Source organism: Gasterosteus aculeatus, chromosome 5 (assembly GCF_964276395.1).
Source record: "Gasterosteus aculeatus chromosome 5, fGasAcu3.hap1.1, whole genome shotgun sequence".
Classification (NCBI taxonomy): Eukaryota; Metazoa; Chordata; class Actinopteri; order Perciformes; family Gasterosteidae; genus Gasterosteus; species Gasterosteus aculeatus.
This window is the reverse complement of record NC_135692.1, coordinates 7334055-7354729: the sequence shown is the minus strand read 5'-3', so window position 1 is coordinate 7354729 and position 20675 is coordinate 7334055. Positions and strand designations below refer to the sequence as shown.

Sequence of the window (20675 nt, the reverse complement as noted above, 5' to 3'; positions counted from 1 at the left end):
TGCCTGCGAAATTGAACCAATGATCGGAGCAATCAGCCATAGCAGGAGCCAGAGGCTTTAGGGAGGGTCGAGGGGGGGAATGGGTTTTTAGACGACGGAGCCTAAGTTAGGTCACAGCAACCTTGTGGTTGAAAATAAGCGCACGAACGGCTCTGTGCTGCTGCTAAAGTCACCCGCAGAGAGCAAGGAGGGCTGCTCCAAAGCCACGGCTCACGGTGTGACTCGCTTAATGTCTTCGGCTGGCTTTCTTCTCTCCTCCACCCTACGTCATCCCTCCCAACGATTTCCCCCGCCTCCCTCTGGCCAGATTGCGCGGCGTTGTGGCGGCGTCGAGACCGCTTGTAGCCCATTTTCTCTCTCCTTTCGGAGTCACTTTCCTCTTCTGTCTTATCCTTCTGAAATGACGGCCGTCTGAAGCTCAGCAAGGCCTGTGGGACGGATGGCGAGAAACGGCCCCGGATGGCGAGCGAGACGCTGATGGATTTGCTCCATTATCAGTCGGGTTTTTTGCTCTTTTGTGGCACGCCGTGGCTCCGGGCCCTCATCCCTCTCCCTGTGCCTTTTCTCCCCTTCTGAACTCGTAATGAGAGAATTATTCTGGCCACGGCAAATCAGTGTCTCCCTCCCACACAATGCCAACAATAGCGGCTATCACTAGAGGAGGAAAGAAAGCGTGAGTGCAGGAGTGTCTGTGTTTTCATTATCTGCCTATTTTTGGCTGGCATTGTGCTGCGAAAAGAGCATCAGCCAGAAGCTCACCAGGACATTGGGGGCTGTGGAGTTGTGTCCGCAGTAACGCAATTAGCTTAAACTTGACAGCAGAGAAATGAGCGAGAGCTATATGGATCCAGAGATGGCAGCCTCGGCTGTTGGTTGGATTGCCAGTTCTTCTTCAGTACTTGGGCCTTTTATCCAGGCCCTGGAATATCCCAACGTCTTTAAAGGATGTGTTCCGCTGTCCATCTTCTGGCACCATTAAGTCTTGAAAGCTTTCGGATGGATTGCAGCGACAAAATGATGTAAAAAAAAAAAATGTATTTTGCGTTGCCTCCTCGGATTGGCACGTCCCGCGCACCAGTTGGTTTGTTCCGACCTGGTCGCCGTGAGAGAAGAGCGCGACACCGGGACGAATGCAATCTAAAGTTGCAGCTGGTTCTGGTGGTCTCTGAAGTCCAGCTCATGTTTCACGCTACGCGGCTCCAGGTGTTTGACAGTGCCCCTATACAGAGTTTCGGTTGTGGTTTAAGCCTCTCGTTGTCATCCATCTCTCCAGCTCCTCTTCCAACGCTTTTCTCTCCTTTATTACCCGTCTCGTCAATCAGTCTTCCATTTTTGCCCCTTTTCCCTTTCCCACTCTTTTGCCGATCGCCTCCCAGTCATTGTCCATTCCTAGACAGGCTGAGAAGGTGTGGTTGCTCCCGGTGATGACTTCCATGGGCCAAAGGGGGCATTTCGACGGGTGGAGGAGGAGAGAAATGTTGTTCGACGTCACCAATCACAAATTTGTCCTTGGACCACTTTCCGGGTGAGACGAAGACTGGAAAACAAAACGCCACATGTTCCGATCCTCTGCGTGGACTTCCATCCGTCACAATGCCGAGCCATGCAGCGAGCGGCTGCAGAAGTAGCAGCACCTCTGATCCGCGACTCACCGGCTGTTTTACATACGCATCTGACAGATGCATGTGCATATACATCCCGCATGAGCAAATCTCTTTGATCAGCTACAAGCCGAGCGCACGTCATTTCCACACAAAGTCGTCAGCTCACTGTTTTGCTTATGCTAATGAGGCCGGGTATTTGCCGTCGTAACTTCTTCTCCTTCCGTTCCCGTCTCTCTCTCCGTCGTTCACACTTGCGTTACGGACGGCTGAGCTCCATTCAGGAGATTGAGGAGACGTCGGAAGTCCAAGAAAGCCGGCGCACGTTTCACGCTTTCCTCCTCCTACCTCCGCGATCCCTCCGCATGTCCTCTTCTCCAGTCACAGCGCGGTACCTTTTAGCCGTGGCCGTCTGCACACAACGATAGAAGGTCCCAATTAAGAGCAGTTATATAAACCATTTGCCCCCTCTCCCCCCAAAAGCCTTTAATATGCACCATATGAAACCACATAAATCCGCCACTCACTGAATAATTGAGGCCTCTTCCTTGACACTCTTTCAGATGTGTGCACCTCGCCTGCACTGCAAGAAATGCAAGGCGGGAAATGTGTTTGCACCTTTTTAAATTCCATATTAGCCATTAGATATGGCCCCGGGTTAGCCGGGGGAAACTGGCTGCCACGGCGTAAATCTTCACTTCCAGACGGGCTCAGTGTGAGTCTCTGTGATTAGCCAGAGGCTGCGGCTGAAGGGTGGCGGGTCACTTCAGCAATGCAGATGAGATTATTCATCCATACCTATTAAAGTGAACTGTGTGTGTGTGTGTGTGTGTGTGTGTGTGTGTGTGTGTGTGTGTGTGTGTGTGTGTGCAGGGATCGCATTCCAAGACAGGTAGATGTTTCTTTTTAGTTTTTAAAATGATTTAACGCAGTTAATGTAGACGATCTTGTGTGCTACTTTTCCTCCCCGTGCACGTCTCGTCACCGACGCGCTCCGGAGTGATTATGGTTCTGAGCGGCTGGCTGTTGACAGAGGAAGATAACTGTTCTGTTGATGACGGCTACGATGAATGTTTTACAATGATGGTGGTGATAATTACGATCGTCAGTCGTGGAATAAACCCCCCCAGGGAAGACGCAGAGGCTGCTTTCACCGCAGCACGGCCAGCAGCGCCGGCGTGATTTACTCTACGTTTCCATTTCAGACACTTCAGGCGAGGGGGGGGGGGGGTTAGGTCCAGTGTGTTGTTCAATGGCACTATAACAAGATGCGTAGCTGTTGATGGACATATGTTGTAAAAGTGTGAGGGGGGGGGGGGGCACTTTAAGAGCCTGCACCGTATAGTGCAGTACAATATGTCTGCAATAAACACCCCTTTAATTCAGCATAAATGATCCTGAACGTTTATAGATATGAATACTTGATGGTAAATTAAATTAGGTTGGCCTTGTGAGACCGGTAATCCCAAGCAGGAAGTAATCAAACTGTATTAACTGTTTTTCAAGCCCACGCAGCATAGCGGTATGTAATATTAATGGAGAGAAGAGTGTACTTTTATGTTGTTGCTATTCTAGAGTTTAGGTTAAAGGAAAACACCTTTTAAACCCTTTCGATCACACTGCACCCATTTAACAAAACATATATCATATCGTTATATATATATATATACACACATATATATATATATATGTGTATATATATATATGGGCCACTTTGAGCAGACCGCTGCACTAGGCAGTAGATTGCACTCTACTGCCTAGTGCGACGCCGCCCTGCATCTCTGAACAGTCCATCACTTCTTCATTTTTTTCATCCATGCCCTGCACTACTCTTCTGATGAAAATGCCGCCGTTTATTTCATCTTGCTGCATCTTTTTGTCCACGTCTGCTGGATCTCACTCCAGCTTAACGCGGCGAAGACCTGCGGAGTCACTTCATCAGCAAGCTGCCCTCCCAACTTCAAAGGCGCGCAGTTAACTGGTGGAAATGGGGGGTCGGTGGGGGGGTCGGTGGGGGCCCTCCAGGCCGGTGGAATCGGGATCGGGCTGGTGAAGGTGTTTCCCCTTGGAGGGAGTGTTGTCTGCTTTAGCCTCAGAACCTCGGATTAGATGCTGGGTTAGAGCCCCCCCCCCCCCCCCCCCCCCTCACCCTCCGCGACATCACCCATGTTCCTCTCCATTTATATTTACCCATTTTGTCATGCTTCACCTCCCCTCCCGCCACTCTGCTTTCTCCTCCCCTCTTTTCCTCAAGGCTCATTCAGGTCTGCTTGGACTCATTCAGTAGTATGGAGGAGGGCAGTCTCCCACCCGGGGGGGGGGGGGGAGTTGACAGAACGTGGGAGTTAAAGAGGAGAGAAATCAGGGAAGCAATTGTGATAAAAGGTGGAGATGAGGAGCGTGTTTTTCCAAGGTAGCCGCTCGCTGAGAAGCCGAGAGCTGATATGTGGTTTCCTCCCGCTGGTCTCTTCTTAAAGAACGAGTGCGCAGTCTTCAAGTGATTAAAAAAAACAAAAAAAAAAAAGCTTCTGGTGAAGTGAACGCTGTCTCTTAGGAGGGGAAAAAAAATAAAATAAAGCTGTTATTTTTTCCGTTGTGCTTTTTACAAAGCCATGTGACCACACTGCAGGATTCTTTGTTCAGCTTTCTGAATGAGTGGTTACCGTCATTACTGCGTGTGGCTTCACACCTTTTGTTGCACGTGGCAACGTGGTATCAAGTGCTGCTGCGAATTAGAAAGATCGTACCGACAAAATCTCCTCATTATGCTGACTTTAATTTGCATTTATTTATCATCTGCTGTACTTGTCCCTTATCTCCTCAACGTTTTCTGACTGTAGGCCGCCTGCTCGTCATTTTCAATTTGTTTTTAATCTCGGGCCCTAAATCATCACTATTTCTACATTGCCAATGGATCACATGACGACTCGAACGTGAAACGGGATTTTTCTTAACGCACCTGGTGATTATGTTGGATACTGTGTTTGTGTCATGTGTTATTTTGGGTCCTGTATGCAGGAAACCATTTCCTACAAAACTCCTTCAATAGCACCATTATGCACTCAGGGATCTGTAGCAGAAGCAGCGCTGTCTGAGACATATTCCTCATTTCTAACAGTGGAATAGGAAACAGAATATCCTTCCCCTTTAAGGTTTGTTTTATTTTGGTGTCGCAGGAGAAGCTCTGGTAGTCAGCACAATGTGTGGAAACAACCTCCTTTGTCTCCTATTTTCACTCATTACATTTTAATGAGAAGGATCCTCCGTGTAATCCCACAGACTGATGCAATATTACACACATTCATAAACCACGTTTTATCCTTTTGGTCACTTGAACGTACACGCAGTAACTCCGTATTTCTGCTGTGGGAGTCAAGGTGACCAACGAGGCAGATTTGAGGGAAGGCCGTCTTTCTTTCTCAGCATTTAAGAACTCGAAGCTCAGGCGAACTCCCCCGAGCGCAGACAGATGGTGTAGGACGCGCTGAGGAGCGCGAACGACTCTTCTTTCTTTTGTTGTCTTTCAAAATAAATATCTCAGCCTTCATCGGCAGACGGGGGAGTAGTTATTCGTTATCTAAAGTACAAACCAAGTCCCCCTGCAACTCTTCTGGAGGCGCGAATCAGGATCATCAAAAGCACGCAGTATTTTTCCGCGGTGTTTTGGCTGAAGCAGCTTTGGAGCTTTCATTCGCTTCCAATTGGCAACGGAACTCCTTGGATTATTTTGCTGAGTGTCGCCCGCTGCTCCGTCGCTCACAGTGGAGTCAGAAGCTGTTTTGCTTAACTTCATTATATTCATTTAATCATTAAAAAGCGAGTGCTCTCATCAGAAGAAGGTTTCTCACCCACAACATTCTCTCCTCCTCCACACGCTTCCTTTTCTTGACCTTCCACCCATTTTTCTTGTTACTTCACAGGATCAACTCTAGCTGCTCCTCGTTTTAAACCTCCTTGGTTTGTGCTCCTCCTCTTAACTCCTCCAACGGCTTTCTTTCTCCTCCTCCTCCTCAGGGGGTGTGATACGGTAAAACCGTTGTATCACCCTTATTTTCAGGCACGATCACGATCCACAAACTTATTACAGATGTTTTTCGTGGCGGCAGTTTGCAAGTTCCTCAACAGGAGAGTAAAACTCATTTGCCTATTCGAAAGAATTATTGCTGTGTATTAAACTTTGTCACCAAACACTTTATTTAAAGTATCTGTACATACAGTGGGGAAAAAAAGTATTTAGTCAGCCACCAATGGTGCAAGTTCTCCCACTTAAAAAGATTGGAGCGGCCTGTAATTTCATCATAGGTACACGTCAACTATCAGAGACAAAATGAGAAAAAGAAATCCAGAAAATCACATTTTTGATTTTTGATGAACTTATTGATAAATTATGGTGGAAAATAAGTATTTGGTGAATAACAAAAGTACATCTCAATACTTTGTTATATACCCTTTGTTGGCAATGACGGAGGTCAAACGTTTCCTGTTAGTCTTCACACACCGTTCCTCCATGCAGATCTCCTCTAGAGCAGTGATGTTTTGGGGCTGTCGATTTTCTATGGGGTTGAGATCTGGTGACTGGCTTGGCCACTCCAGGACCTCGAAGTGCTTCTTACGAAGCCATTTTTTTCTACATTCCTCCTGTTCGGAGGATTTATATATTTTTTTAAACTGACTTTTTGTTCCCTTTTTCTCATATCTGGTGATTGTAATTTTTTTGGGGCAGAGATAGAGGCAGGAACCCGGATGTCTGGAAGCTAAACGCTTCCATGCTCATATTTAACGCCCACCATCGTTTTTTCTGTCTGGCGGTTCAAGTTCAAAGTGTGGTTGGTGGTGTTTCTGTGCTCGTCTCCTCTCTCCGGACACACTGATGTGTGGAGAGTCAGCGGGCTGACGAGAGCCTCCGCTGCCTCGGCTCTGGCTGGACCTGAATCACCTCATTCGGTCCCCTAGAAGACGCCCTTCTGCCGCGTTGCTCTTCCAGGCTGCGGCGCGTATCGCTTTCCCTGCCGTGTTTTGTTGTTTTGTTACTCTTTGCTTCCTTCTGGTTCGATCAACACCTTCAACCGGTGTTGCGTTTCTTTCGTTTAGCTCAGAAGCCGATGGATTGTGTTTAGTTGTGTTTTTTAAAAATGGCTGCCTCCAAACACCGGCGGGCTCGGTCACGCCACCAACCGGGTCAACGAAAGACGTCCGCCCACCAGCGGCGGGGGCGAGGCGCTCTGCGCGGGGCTCCCGCGGTGCCCGGAAATGGGTTTGCATCCGCTGCAGTTAACTCGCCCGGTCGGACGGGAGAACAATGGGCCGGTTTCTTTTCAAAGAGAGAGCGAGACGTCATTATCACCGGAGCTTTCTGGCAACTCTGCCTCACACCTACTCCTTGTTCCACCGGCTCGTCGGATTTCCCTCCGGCTGAGAGCCAGGCTCATGTCAAGCAAAGAAAAGGCCGCAATTATCCCTTCACAGGCTTCCTGTTTCAGCTCCTTATTCCCGCCGTTATTTCGCGGCGCGTCGGTTCTCTTTTCTTCAGGAGCCAGTCGTGCCGGGAGACAGCGGCGCAGGTTCGGCCTGCGTGCACTTTGCTCCTCGGCTTCATGCGGGGTTCTACCGCTGAAAGGCTGGGACTCAGTTCCCCCCCCGGCGTCTGTCAAAGAGCGTCTGAAGGAACGAGGCAGAGCTCGCGCTCGTCGCTTTCACATCCGAGGCGGCTGGGAACACATTACACATCACGTCTGACGTTGATTGGTAAAATGAATGATCAATGAGCGGAAGGACGTTAACCCACAGAGCGGAGGAGGGGTCGACGACGCTCTCGCCCGTCTCCAATGACACCACAGATCTGAGTGCGAAGAACAAAAAGCGCCGTGTTCATATTTTTAGAAACAAAACCCGAGAACAAATGAGATGTTCACATGGGACATAAAAGTTCTGTGATTTAAATAGCATTAAGACTCCGGATCTTTTTTTAGGGGGCTGTAAAAAATGTTAACTGTCCACTTCATGTTGTTGGCATTATTTATTAATAAAAATACTTTGGGTCCTCAATTCTGTGATCACGCTGCAGACAGTTAGACTCACACTGAGCACTTCCCCCCAGACTCCTTTTTATGTGATGATGCTCGATCGATGGGACGGGAAATCATCATTATATAATTGAACGCTTAAATAAATTGACACAATTGATTTTGCTCCCTCAAAAATGATTTCATTTAATAATCAAATTGAATACTGAACTTGTCCTGCTGGAAGGCACCAATCAGAGGCTTTAATCACTTTCATTCATTTAGCCTTAGCAAGTTACATGGAGGTATGTATAGATAAATAAATACCATTATTCAAACATCAATAAATAAATTAAAAAATACACAACTTATTGTCCCATTTATTTGTTGTTCATGGAGGCAATTAATAATAATTTTTCTTTACATTAATTAACATGACTTATTTATTTTTTTAGGCCTTTAAATATGTTTTAAGCTGAATACAGCGTCTGCGATGGGGGGCAGGGCGGGGGGGGGGGGCTTTTTGTGGCAAAAGTCGGTACACACCAAAGGAAAAATTACAGAGCTTCCCGACTATAAAAGGAAAGCTGTCTTTTATGTCACAAATTGCTGATACTTTGATTATGAAAGTGAATTTTCCATCTTCTATTGAGTCATTGAGGTTATATGTTCATCAAAAGCAATGTAATGCTTTCTCAGATATTCTCTTAAGCCATTTAAATACAGACAATAAGAGTGTGTCCATCACATTTGATCTTTTAATGACTGCCCAAACCCATCAACCGTTTGCCGTGAGGTCCCTCTGAAGCGTGATTAGAAGCCCTGTCCCCTTTTTGAAGGCGGCTTTTATTGGAGAAATCAAAAGTCCCGCTGCTCAAAATATTCAAAGATGTTAAGCTTGGATGTCGCCGAGATTGTTCGCCGAGATAATGAAAGACCACTTTTATGTTAAGTCAGGAGGAGAGAGCTGTTAGCCGTGTGTGCTGCCGCCAACGAGAAAGCCAACGGGATGGCGTGAAGTGGATTGAGCTCGCTGAGCGACACACTGCAGACAGGAACACGAGGCACCACAACATGCGGCACAACATGCGGCACAACATGCGGCACAACATGCACCACAACATGCACCACAACATGCACCACAACATGCACCACAACATGCAGCACAACATGCACCACAACATGCACCACAACATGCACCACAACATGCACCACAACATGCACCACAACATGCACCACAACATGCACCACAACATGCAGCACAACATGCACCACAACATGCACCACAACATGCACCACAACATGCACCACAACATGCACCACAACATGCACCACAACATGCACCACAACATGCACCACAACATGCACCACAACATGCACCACAACATGCAGCACAACATGCACCACAACATGCACCACAACATGCACCACAACATGCACCACAACATGCACCACAACATGCACCACAACATGCACCACAACATGCACCACAACATGCACCACAACATGCACCACAACATGCGGCACAACATGCACCACAACATGCGGCACAACATGCACCACAACATGCGGCACAACATGCACCACAACATGCGGCACAACATGCGGCACGTGCCGCATGGTCTTTGAAGCAGGCCACACCGTATGTGCACTAAGGACTATGTACAATAGTGCTTATCTTTCATTTAACACGTGGGACAAGACTGTTTTAAATAGCACAATATTCATCCAGGCTGCATGTGGAAAAATAAAATGTACCTGTAGATGCCGGACTTGATGAGTGAGTTGTTTGATTTCTGGTCATCTTTCAGGAGCAGAATGTCTTCATTCAGAAAACTTCAAAGTCAAATCTCTTTGATCCGTCTTGAATGAGGAGTTTGTTGTGACCCAGTTTAGTCAGCCGGACACTAACCTACGAGACGGCAACGCACACACACACACACACACACACACACACACACACACACACACACACACACACACAAAGTCCTTCACCTAGCTTGCAAAAAAGAAGTTGGTGAAAACTTTGATGTGCTTCTTTGGGTCGGACACAAAATGCTGAGATGACAAGTCCCCCGTCCATTAGCAGAGTTGTCTGCTCCCATCTCGTCAGCCCCCCCGCTGAATGAGCGGTCCTTCCTCCGGGCAGCTGCTGCTCCTCGTACACACAGGTTCCCGTGTGTCCGGGGTGGAAACGACTCCTTTAGCTTCGCACCAGCGTTTCATAGCTTTCAAAGGTCAAAAGCCCCGCGGTGCATTGTTCTGTTGTGTGATTAAAAACCATTGGACACCAGCCTCGGATTAGCAGCACTGCCCACTTAGTGGGTATCCATTTAAATGATGGTACACGGCCTGAAATCATTCTATTCAGCTACTGTGAGGAGACATTTTCACTTTCCTTGTAATAACATCACCGGCGTCAAGACGTGTCTGTCTGCGAGGCACTCAGGACGGCTGACTAAGCCCCCGTTGGCAGTCTCCTCTTAATTGTTCTCTAGGATGTCCCATTTTTCCATGTTTTTTCCAGTAGCGTAGACTTGCACAGTAGCATATACGCTGACACAAGAGCACTCGGTGAAATCAAAATACAAAGCACCCGTCATTATTGGCTCGTTGCAGCGTGGTATGTATGATTGTTTGTTGACTGCACCTCTTAAAAGCACACGAAATGACGTGAAATGTCCTATTAGAAGGACAGTCCATGAAGGGGTCGTAAGGACCTGGCTTCATACAGTGATATGTTATACATTGTAATATTTTAACATGGCAAAGGTCTTCTCACGGTTTCACTTCGTTTCAGCTGTTCCATAACTGGCTTCATATACACGTTACACTGATTATTATTGATAACAAATCACACCGTGCAAATCATTTGTGAAAGTCAACCCTCCAATATCGTCACAATGTCTATACGTTTATGGCCAGAAAACTTGATATTTGATCAATGTGATATTTTACCCACTGATTCATGGTCCCAAGAGGATGTATCCTGAGGACTTATGTGATCCTGCCGCTTTTGGTCCGTTCTGCTAGTGGTTCAGAGTCTCCACTGATATATTAACTTCAACAGCGTGTATCGGCGTAAAACTTTTTCTACAGCTTTGATACTTGTTTACCAAACATTCATCTTCAGATTCGTCCATTTCAAAAATCCATTTCTGTTTTTATGTACCTGAATCTAGACTGTGTGTGTGTGTTTCGGTTGTTGGGCACCTTCTCTTGGAATTAATTTCTCACAAGCCGCCTCTCGCTGCTTTCCACTGTGAAAACGGGAGCCGTCTCTCGCTCTCTTCCCTGTAATGGGCTCATCGTCGGCTCCCTCTATCTTTTGAGAGTCTGAATAAAGCAGCTAATGGTGCATGAAAATGGCGGCGCCCCCCCCGCCGCGCCTATAGCCAGACCGTCTCCTCCTCTGCTGTGTGTCGATAGCATTTAAGTGAAAAGACACATTTACAAGGACGTCATTCTTTCACCCATCTCATTAATTTATCGTCAAGCTCTGTAAGAGCTCAGTTGCAAATAAGTGAAGAGAAAAAAAAGACAGAATACAGAACAGCAAGCTGTTCCTTCTATTAACTTTATTAACTAATTCTTTGCATATTTGATAAATACGTTCTGGTTTTGTCAGCCTCTCAAACGGGTTTTGGTTCGTCGTTGCATTCATGTTTGAGGATATTGTGTCGTATATGATGATGATGATGATGATGATGATGATGATGATGATGATGATGATGATGATGATGATGATGGTGGTGGTGTTGTGTCCCCAGGTGTACATCCGTATCCTGGACAACGAGTGGAACGTGTACAGACGTTACACCGAGTTCAGGGAGCTCCACAACCACCTGAGGACCCAGTTCCCACAGGTGGACACCTTCAACTTCCCCCCCAAGAAGGCCATCGGGAACAAGGTGAGCTGCGCGTTCCTCCTGAGGAGCGGTTACAGCATCTGTCAAACGGTACCAACAATTCGAAGGGCCCAACCTCCGTTTGGGTGACTTAATCCGGTGTCTTATTAAGGTTTCCAGGTTAATCGTTTCAATGGGGTCTTGATAAAGGGGTCTTAACCACACCCTCTATGGCTACATCAGGCAAAGTTTCCTATTCTCAAAGTCAAGGGGTCTTCGGTTGCTAACAAAAAGTGTGACTGCAGTAGTTGCCGGGGTTGTTGCACAAAATAAAATAGAGCATTAAGCTGTAGCTGGACGTGCTAACATTTCAGCTAATGTTTACCTGACTCTTGCTGTTGCGTCTCGGATCGGTTCAACACGCCGCCCTCTAAAGTTTATTTCTTACCACGGCCGCCAGTGTGGACGAATCCAAAGCTCGGCTGACGCGCTGCGCCTGGTGGTGGTTGCTAAGCTCCTCCTTCATAGGGAGGCTGCAGTGAACGCGGACACCGTCCCCACACCACACAAAAAAAGAGGCATGCCGGCCAAAAGAGTGGCAGCGAAGAAGTCCCTGTTCCTCCTTCGACACACGCACAGCCTCCCTCTTCCCTCCTCTCCACCACACGTCTCTATTGCTCACTTACCTGTCTAGTTACCAGGAGATCGCTCTGTCCCTCTCTCCCTCTCTCCCCCTCTCCCCCCCTCTCCCCGCTCTCCCTCATTCTGTTCTCCTCCGTCTCCCTCCAACATTTGGGAGATAATTTCGCTCTGACCCCGTTTCTCTGGTTTGGTGGATTTGACACCGGCCCGACTCCCCACATTCAAAGACACGTGCGCCGTCACAGCTACAAAAGGGGCTGAGCGCCGATGTGCAGGTGCTGCGGTTGTGAGAAGAGGTTGTGTGTGTCTTATCAAAGGCTTCCGTGCCATTGTGTCCTGGAAAGCTCTCTGAAAGCCCATTTACGCTGCAAGCGTGTGTGAATTATTGGTTCTCCACCATCTCCAGGAAGTAACCACACCGAAGGCGGCGGCGGCTTTGTGGCTCTCTGCCACCAGGGAGACCAGCACGCACCTGAGTAACTTAACAGCGGACTCCATCCCGTTGTCTGTGACCTCGCTGCGGTGTGGTGGAGGTGTACTCGGCGGGGGCGTGCGTGCCGAGCTGTGTGATTTTCCGTGTTTGCCACGTTGTAGTGGTAATTCAATCGTTATTAATAACACTCGCATGAATAGTAGACCTTCTCGTCTACCAGGTTCTTGTTCTCATGATACGTCACACGCTCATGGAGCCGTTTCTTTGTCTTCGTCTCATCTTCTTTATGTTCCCAAATGACCCTTTCCTGTGTTTGCCATCATGTGATTGTCTTTTTGTTCGAAGTAGATTCATTTAAAAGCCTTTCGAGGTCCCTTCCGCGCCCACTCCCTCCATTAACAGTTTCTATTACCCCACAAATACACCGGCCCTCAATGACGGTGTCATCAGGTGTGCACTGTGGAGACCAGCGTCCCTGTCAGTTTGTCTCCCAGGTCAAGACTAAAGCCTAAAATGTCGACAGAAGCTGAAGACCTCCCTGCCTTGTTTATTCTCTTTAACGGGAGGCCCAGTCGCATGAAGACATCACGTCTCACAAAAGGATTGTTGCTCAACAAACCTGCAGGCGCTCGCATGCTCAAGCTCAGGTCACAATTACGGTATTTGTTGTGGTTGGTTCAACGTGTCAAGAGGAGCAAGAGGAAATAATCCAATGTTGCAAATAGCAGCTGGCATTCCGATCCTTTCTTCCAACTCACTCGATATCATCGGATCATCCATCAGCTGCATCCCGTATGCACCACGTGTGGTGTCCCGTGGTGTTGTTTTGGGTTCTGTATTGTTAGATTATTAGATATGTTATATATGTATTAAGAGTCTCGTGATCAACATTTTGAACATTCCTCTAACAGCGGCCTCGCACGGAGTATAGATGCGGTTTAAAGCACAACCAGCTGGTGTGTTTCATGAGGTTCTTTAAGCTGTAAAATGAATTCACTGTAATCGTGACCTCAGACGTCTCAAATGAGCTGCTGTAGCAGCAGAAGTTTTAGAGGAACTTGCCAACAAAGAAAACCGACCTCAAGGCCGTGGAGACCTGACGGAAATGAATGAGCGAGCAGGTGGAGGGCTTTTTAGCTCAAAGATAAGTACCAGATTGGTGAAGTGTGTGTGTGTGTGTGTGTGTGTGTGTGTGTGTCTTTGTGCAAAACATGAATTTCTCTGAAAGCTGAAGCAGCACAGCATGAGAGAGCAGTTGTTGTGAGTGTGTGTTTCATTGGCTCTGTGTGTGTGTGCATTTAGTATATTCCGGTGTGTTGATTGTGTGTGTGTGTGTGTGTGTTGCGTTTCCCTGTTATTTCCATCCAGTCGGTGTGCGTTTCTCGGCTCTTCTTAAGATGAGGAAGGGAGGAAAGCTGCTGCAGGAAGGAAGCCTGCTGAGATATTTCACCCCCCACACAAGGAGCTGATACTTTGGATAGGGTTGTTTCACTTATTGAGTATGTTTTAAGTGACGCTAACTTATCGGACGGGGCGCCCCCTTTGTTCATCGGGAGGGGAAACACTACACCAATTTCTCAGCAATCTCTGTGCAGCCACTTTGTCCTAATTGGGTATGAAATTGGTTCCTGTAAATCCAATAAACTCCCCGAAAGCCTCGGTGAAGCTGCAGTCGGACCCGAGCAGGTGTTCTTGCAGAAATGGCACGTGAAAGAAACAAGAAAGGAAAAAATAACTAGAACAAGAAACTCAACCTTACTCCATGTGACCTCGATCCCGAGCTGCACTCGTTCAGTCCCAGATACCAGCCGACCGTCCTGCTTACCGTCTGTGCAGATGATGGTCCGAGGATCATTGTAATTCATGTATTTCTACTTTCTACACCCTTTAACTCAACCTCCATTTGTTGATCTTGGGATTTAACATGAACGTAAACAGCAAAATGTTGGCGAAAGGTGCTTCTGCGTTGCATCATCTCCTCCAGTGCCTCCGCGTCTGCTCACGTGTTATTTCTTTTTAGTTTCCATTTTTTTTTCACCTCTTTGGCGCTTTCATTCGTTACAAAGGGACACTTTGGTTACGGCGCTCTCTCCCCAAAAGCTTATTTTTAAGACACACACGGGGCCTCTCGCTATGATGTGTGGCGAACGATGAGACCATCAAAAGCTGTTTAACGACGCGCGCCGTGAATATCTGCCGCGGTTCTCTCCGGAAAAGGATGAAACGTGCCAACTGTCAGTTGAGATCAGGTAGTAGAGCAACACGCACGCACACACACACACACACACACACACAGCAGCAGACTCTACTCACACCATTGCGTGACAATGACACTCTGTTTCATCATCGCGCAGAATGATTGACAGCTGCGAGGGAAACACGGCTGCAGCTCTGCTGTGGATTTAAGTCCGTAGAAGTCTTACTTCCCCATGCGAAGCAGGTAATTTACACGCTTCTGTGAGATAATGTATGCGAACACTTGACTGACTTCTCAGGCAGCTCGCGTGCCAGGACCCCGCCATTGGACGCTGGGGGCTAATCTCCCGCCTCTCGCGCGGTGTCGGGGCTCGTCAATGGCGCTAGCGGAGGAAGGGAAGGCGAATCGCAGAGGCGGCAGCCGGGCGGGACTGGCACACCGGCAGAGACGGGAGTGTGGAATAGACTCGTGCAGATGTCCGTACTCTGTATTGTTCTCTCCACCATCTTCCAGCCAGAGACCATTTAGGACCATTAGCAAATATTCTGGTTTCGCCCCTTTCATATATTATATATTTGCTTGTGTACTTGCTGCAGTGGACCAGCAGGCGAATCTGCAAGAGATCCTGCAGGAGCAGTTCTATGTGGAAGTTATCAGCAAACACCATTTAAATAATGGTTATAATTTACAATGATAATAATCATAATGAATACCTTTCAATGAAAGAATAATCCGCCTTTTGACAGCCACACGCTTCAGTTACATGGAACCAAGTTCCCTTTCATGACTCTCCAATAAACCGTGATGTTTTGGTCACATTCGCAGCTGAAGCGCCGCCTGAGCACGCCTAATGGCGTCTGCCTTCATCGGGCCGACGCTTCGTGCTGTGTTGTCTGATCAACGTTGCATTAGGAAATTAGGAATGAATTTCTTACAATGCGAGAAATCTTCCAGGTCAAGGATCTAGATCATAGCGAGGGATCCCTGCTGGATTTAATTAGCTGCTCTACGCAGCGGTTTCACACCCAGACGGGGGAGGTCGGACACAGGCATTCATTATTTTTCCCCATGACCGTGCCAATTATCTACGAGTGCTTTGTGACACAGTTCCACATCTGCATGCCCACGATCGCCCCAAATACCTCTGCGCTCACAGCGTGTACCGTAAGTGTTGAGGTGGTAACTTGATTTTTATATATAGTTCTCTTCTTTGATTCCAAAGTGGGCTCTTTAAAGCCTTTCGGAAGCTATTCACGGAACTTTCAGAGAAACTTCAATTGCTCCTCGAACAGTGAGGCAAAATAATGTGAAAACCTCTGATTGCATTTCGGGGAAGTGAAGCCTCGTCATTACATTTTTATGATCTACAACTCCGGATCGAATTGTGGGGAAGGAAGTTTGAGATTGCGTGGTTGACTTTTGAGAGACATTGCAGTCATTTAGTCAGATAGATGCACATGGAGCCGTAAGGCTTCGGTGTGATATTTGAAATAGGAAATTGACGTCCTCAGCCAAACACAATCTATAGACGGCCGATCACGTATGAACACACGTGTTAGTACGCAAGAGGAAAGCTAACGACAAACTGAAGAGACGGATAATATGAACCAGAACCAAGTTCCAAAGAGATCAGAGGTGAACTCGGAGGTCAAGGTACGTCAGTGTCAGATCGCACCATCCGTCGCTGGCGGAGCCGAAGTGGACCTCGTGTAAGACGCCCGACGACGACACTCTTCACACTGTTGAAAGCAAATCCTAAAAAGCAGCAAGACAGGAATTGGCCGAAATGCATACTTATTCATTTATTGATATGGACAAGCCCAAAAGAGACAAAACTGGAGCTTTTTGCAAAGTTCCGTTAGCTTTATGTCCGCAGACAAAGAAAAGCTGGAGCTGTTTGACGAAATCTCACTTGGATTCATTTCATTTAGAAAATGGCTCGTGTCTCATCGGCCGGGGGCCTTTGACCCCTGACAGCGGCAGGCTCTGTCGCCGCCGAGACGGTGCCTCATTGACTCGGCCTGTGCATCTGTGTCCTGTCCGGTCCCCCTAATGAGACTTCCGCCGCCGTGTCCCCGAGCGCTTTAGGAGAGACTGTCCAGCTGCACAGATGCACGCGCGCTTGCCGGGGCGGCTCCTAATTAACCAGCCGGTTTCTCGGGGGGGGGGCCCGGGCCGGCCGCAGAGTCTGAACGTTCCCCAAATGCGTCTGTCAAATTCCCCCTGACGCTGAGACCGAGAGGCCTGAATGGCTACATGGGCGTCCCGTTGACGTCAGACCCCGTAGGGCACTCGTGTCCAAAGGCGCCCGTGATTCTGTCTTTTTTTTAATCCGCCGCCCTTTATAGCGATTTCTCATTTGCCCACTTGTACCACCGCCTCCCCCTCCCGCTCTCTGAAGTCACTCACCCGCCTCAGGCGCCGAAACAAATAGCTCCATTTCTTGCTTTTTATCTCGTCACCGTTCTCTACAGGCCGCTTCGGCAGACGTCGTGGTTTTTCTCTTTCCATGAGCAAAGTATTTTCAACATTTATCTTCTCAAGTTCTGACATCAACAGTGGCTTTTCATTTGTTTGGGCTGTTCAGAGGCTTGTAGCCTTGAAAATGATCAGTCATTTTGAGGCAAAAGTTCAAATTTTGTGGCTTATTTGCCTATTTTTTTGGCACAAAGTTAGCTGGGACTTTCTGTCAGTTGAATCTACCACTAGCAGTCATGTAGCCTGAGGGCTAACCCGGTAAGAAAACCCACCGCAACCTTTTGTTTAATCCTTTGACTAATAGGTTGCCATTCGGGGGGACGTGTGCCAGACGTCTAGTCACTGGGGACTGACTTGGTCGAACGTGGGGGTTCAACCAAGTCAATTGGAACAATTCACCGCGTCCATTTTGAAGGCGTGATCAGCATCAGCCAATCAAATACCAACTCGTTACCAACAGTATATTATTGAAGTCTATAGAAGCACAGATGACATTTACACAGAGTATTAGACGAAAACAGTGATTCAAATCATTAGTAGATGCATTATTCAATATACAAGCTGTTTGCTTTAATGTATCCATGCAACAAATTATTTTGGGTCCGGATTGTTGTAATTATGGTAACACAAAGTGTTGGTAGGTAACCATAGCAGAGGAAATGGCAATTACACAAGTGCCCCGGGCAGTCGCCCCGTCAGCACAAAGAAGAGTGCCAAGGCTGCGCTGATTAATTAATCAGAAACTACAAAGTGAATTATTAACCAGTTCCTAGTGTGTTGTGTTCTCACATTATGCAATATACATGTTTTACGCCCTTTAATTATGTCAGACAGACCATGCAGAGGGCTTGTTTGAGCGTTCCTGAATCGCCTGTGATGTTTAATGCATGTCCCGGTGTGGCAGAGCGGCCCGCTCGGCCTCGCTGCCGACTTGACCTCGTTTTGACGCCAGCGGGTCCCGACGTGTTCCAGTGCACTTCAAACGGACACTCGGGCTGCCGGCTTCGACAAGTGTGGACTCGGAAAGTTCTGGGGTGTTTTCTTATTTTTTTTGCACGTGTTGAGCTGAGAATTTTTTTTTGTTTTCCAGAAAATACGCCGGACACAAATTGCCGTATTCTCACACGGAAAATCCGACAAGATCAGTTCTGGGTCGGCTCCTTGTCAGTGTGTGAAACGCCAAGACAGAAGCTTCCTGGGCAAGAAATGCAGAATGGAAGTCTTGGTCAAAAGCACTGACTTTCTGGGAGGAGAAAAAAAAGAGCGCAGTTACTTTTTAGTTCTGGTCTTTTTTCAATATGTAGTTTTTCAAACGTGCTCTTGGGATATTGTTTTTTTTCATCCCCCAGAATTATTATAGAGACCCTGGCGCATAAGTGACTAGTTTTTCTTCCATGGACTTCCCTTCTTCTTGGTGGAAAGTGACATTCAGCTGGTGTGTGTGTGTGGGTGTGTGTGTCTTAGACTGTATATATTCATCCAGTTTCATAGGATGGCGCCACATCGGCCCATATGCTGCTGATAAGCATGAATAAAGAAACGTCTCATAGTGAACTAGAAGCCATTACGTGAATGACTTCCAGAGGTGAGGACAGATTAAATGTCCATAAACTATAAGTGGTTCCCTAAAAAGGCGGACAGTATTAACTTCTGATGCGCAGCGATGGCAGCGCCCCAGGGCTTTTATTGTGAAAGGTGAGGACACACAGAGGAGAGCTGCATTTCTAAAGCGTTACGTGCTGGCCTTGTCAATGTGCCTCCACATTGAACTTATTGAAACTTGTTTTGCGAAATGAAAAGATGCAATAAATGTTATTTCTGCTGTGATGCTCGGCCCGAAATACAGACATCAATTTTGCACCACAACCCGCGGATGTGTTTCAATCACACAGATCGGCCTCGCTCACCTTCATGCTTTGTATGTTGGTACGTGTCCTTTCCCATATGATGAATAATACTGAACTGATTGAGAGAGAGAGGGCCGTGTCGAGATGGATGCTCGAGGACAGAAGGCACTGGAGTTTCAGCAGGCAGCACCTGGCCTCTTCGGGCGGCTCTGCACCAGAGGACGAGTCCGTCAGCGCGTCCATTAGCCTCTTTACCGCTCTGACATGCATGAAAGCGGTCAGTGTGTCCCTTGTGGCGTCGACGTGGCATGAAACCCGCGCTGGCATGCTCACCCTAATCTGACACATCAGATCTAACCGGCCCTACGCGGGGCGACGGTGGACCGCCCATGTGACCACATGGGCCTCTGTACTGCCCGTTCACTCTGTGTCGGGTTCGCAGTGGGGAAATGTGACTATTCTGCAGCAAAAAATACCTAAAAATGATTTGTGAATTCACTCTGCAGACTTTCATTTGCTTTTCTCTTGTTTTTTGAGATGGATCAAATCCAACCAAAGCTATGGGTCATAATTATTTTCATTTTCTTATCATTACACAGCAAACCCCCGTTCCCGGGGTTTGCCGACGTCCTCAGACAAAGGGGGAGTGTCTCTTACACGGCCGTGGTCCTTTCTCATCACACCAAAGCACTCAAGCGCTGTAGTCGGCCGCACAATTCTCTGCATGGCGTCCCAGGCTTGGAAAGCACAAGAACCGAATGAAACTATTTCCTATATGAAGGCCACGTCTCGGTAAGAATTGGGGGAAAAAGTTGTAGGTTTGCACAAATTATTTTGAAAAGGACTGTTTTCTCAACCTGTGTCAATAAAATGCTGATTTGCACACCGATGACACAGTTAAGGTGTAAACCCTGAACACAAATACCAGCATTATATGTCTCCTTTAAATGTTCAAGTATTCAAGATGAGTTGTAGGGTTGCCAGTAGTGCATCGAAGTGTCAAGTAATGAAATGAACTTTGGTTAACGTACTGATACCGTTTATAATTAAAAATGAGTTTTTAAATGTTTTATTTTCCTTTGGATTGTAGGAGTTAGATTAAACACTATTTTTTATTAAAAAAAACATTTTAAAATAATTGCTTCCAAATGCAGTGTTGCAGTATTGCAATTTCTACTTCCACACTACTACCATTTCCTCTTATTTTATTATATTATCAAATTAAAGGCCATGCACTCTTGTTTTTTTTGGTTGAAAGCATCACAAGTAGAGCGAATGTAATATCCCGGCTCCTGGGAAAGTAGCAGGTAGCTCATTGAAACCCCCCAATGCGCGTCAGATGTTAACAATTTATAAACAATCCGTAATCTCATAATTGCCCTTGTTGACTAATGAATTTGAACCGACATCAGCCTTTTTGTTTTCCGTGCTGTGCGGCACCGGGGCGCCGCGCACAGATTAACCAAAACTGTATTTCAAGGAGAGGAAAGCGGGTTCACTCGTGTGTTGGGTTTTCCCAACAAAAGGGAAGACAACAAATGTTGGCGGCGGTTTGTTCCGGTCCCGAGCTCCAGAGGGTGGAGCGGAGCGCCGGCCGGGCTTTGTTCTGAGCCGGGCCGGACGCTGT

At 47.4% G+C, this 20675-nt stretch overlaps 1 protein-coding gene across 2 annotated transcripts in view; it reads left to right on the top strand.

Annotated features, from left to right (window-relative positions):
• The window catches only part of snx29 (sorting nexin 29), an 83726-nt gene that overhangs the window by 55286 nt on the left and 7765 nt on the right, over positions 1-20675 (top strand). For both annotated transcript variants that reach the window (XM_040176634.2, XM_078102875.1), the window contains exon 19: positions 11374-11514. In XM_040176634.2, coding sequence (XP_040032568.2) covers positions 11374-11514 — 141 coding nt within the window. The remainder of the gene's footprint in view (positions 1-11373; positions 11515-20675) is intronic.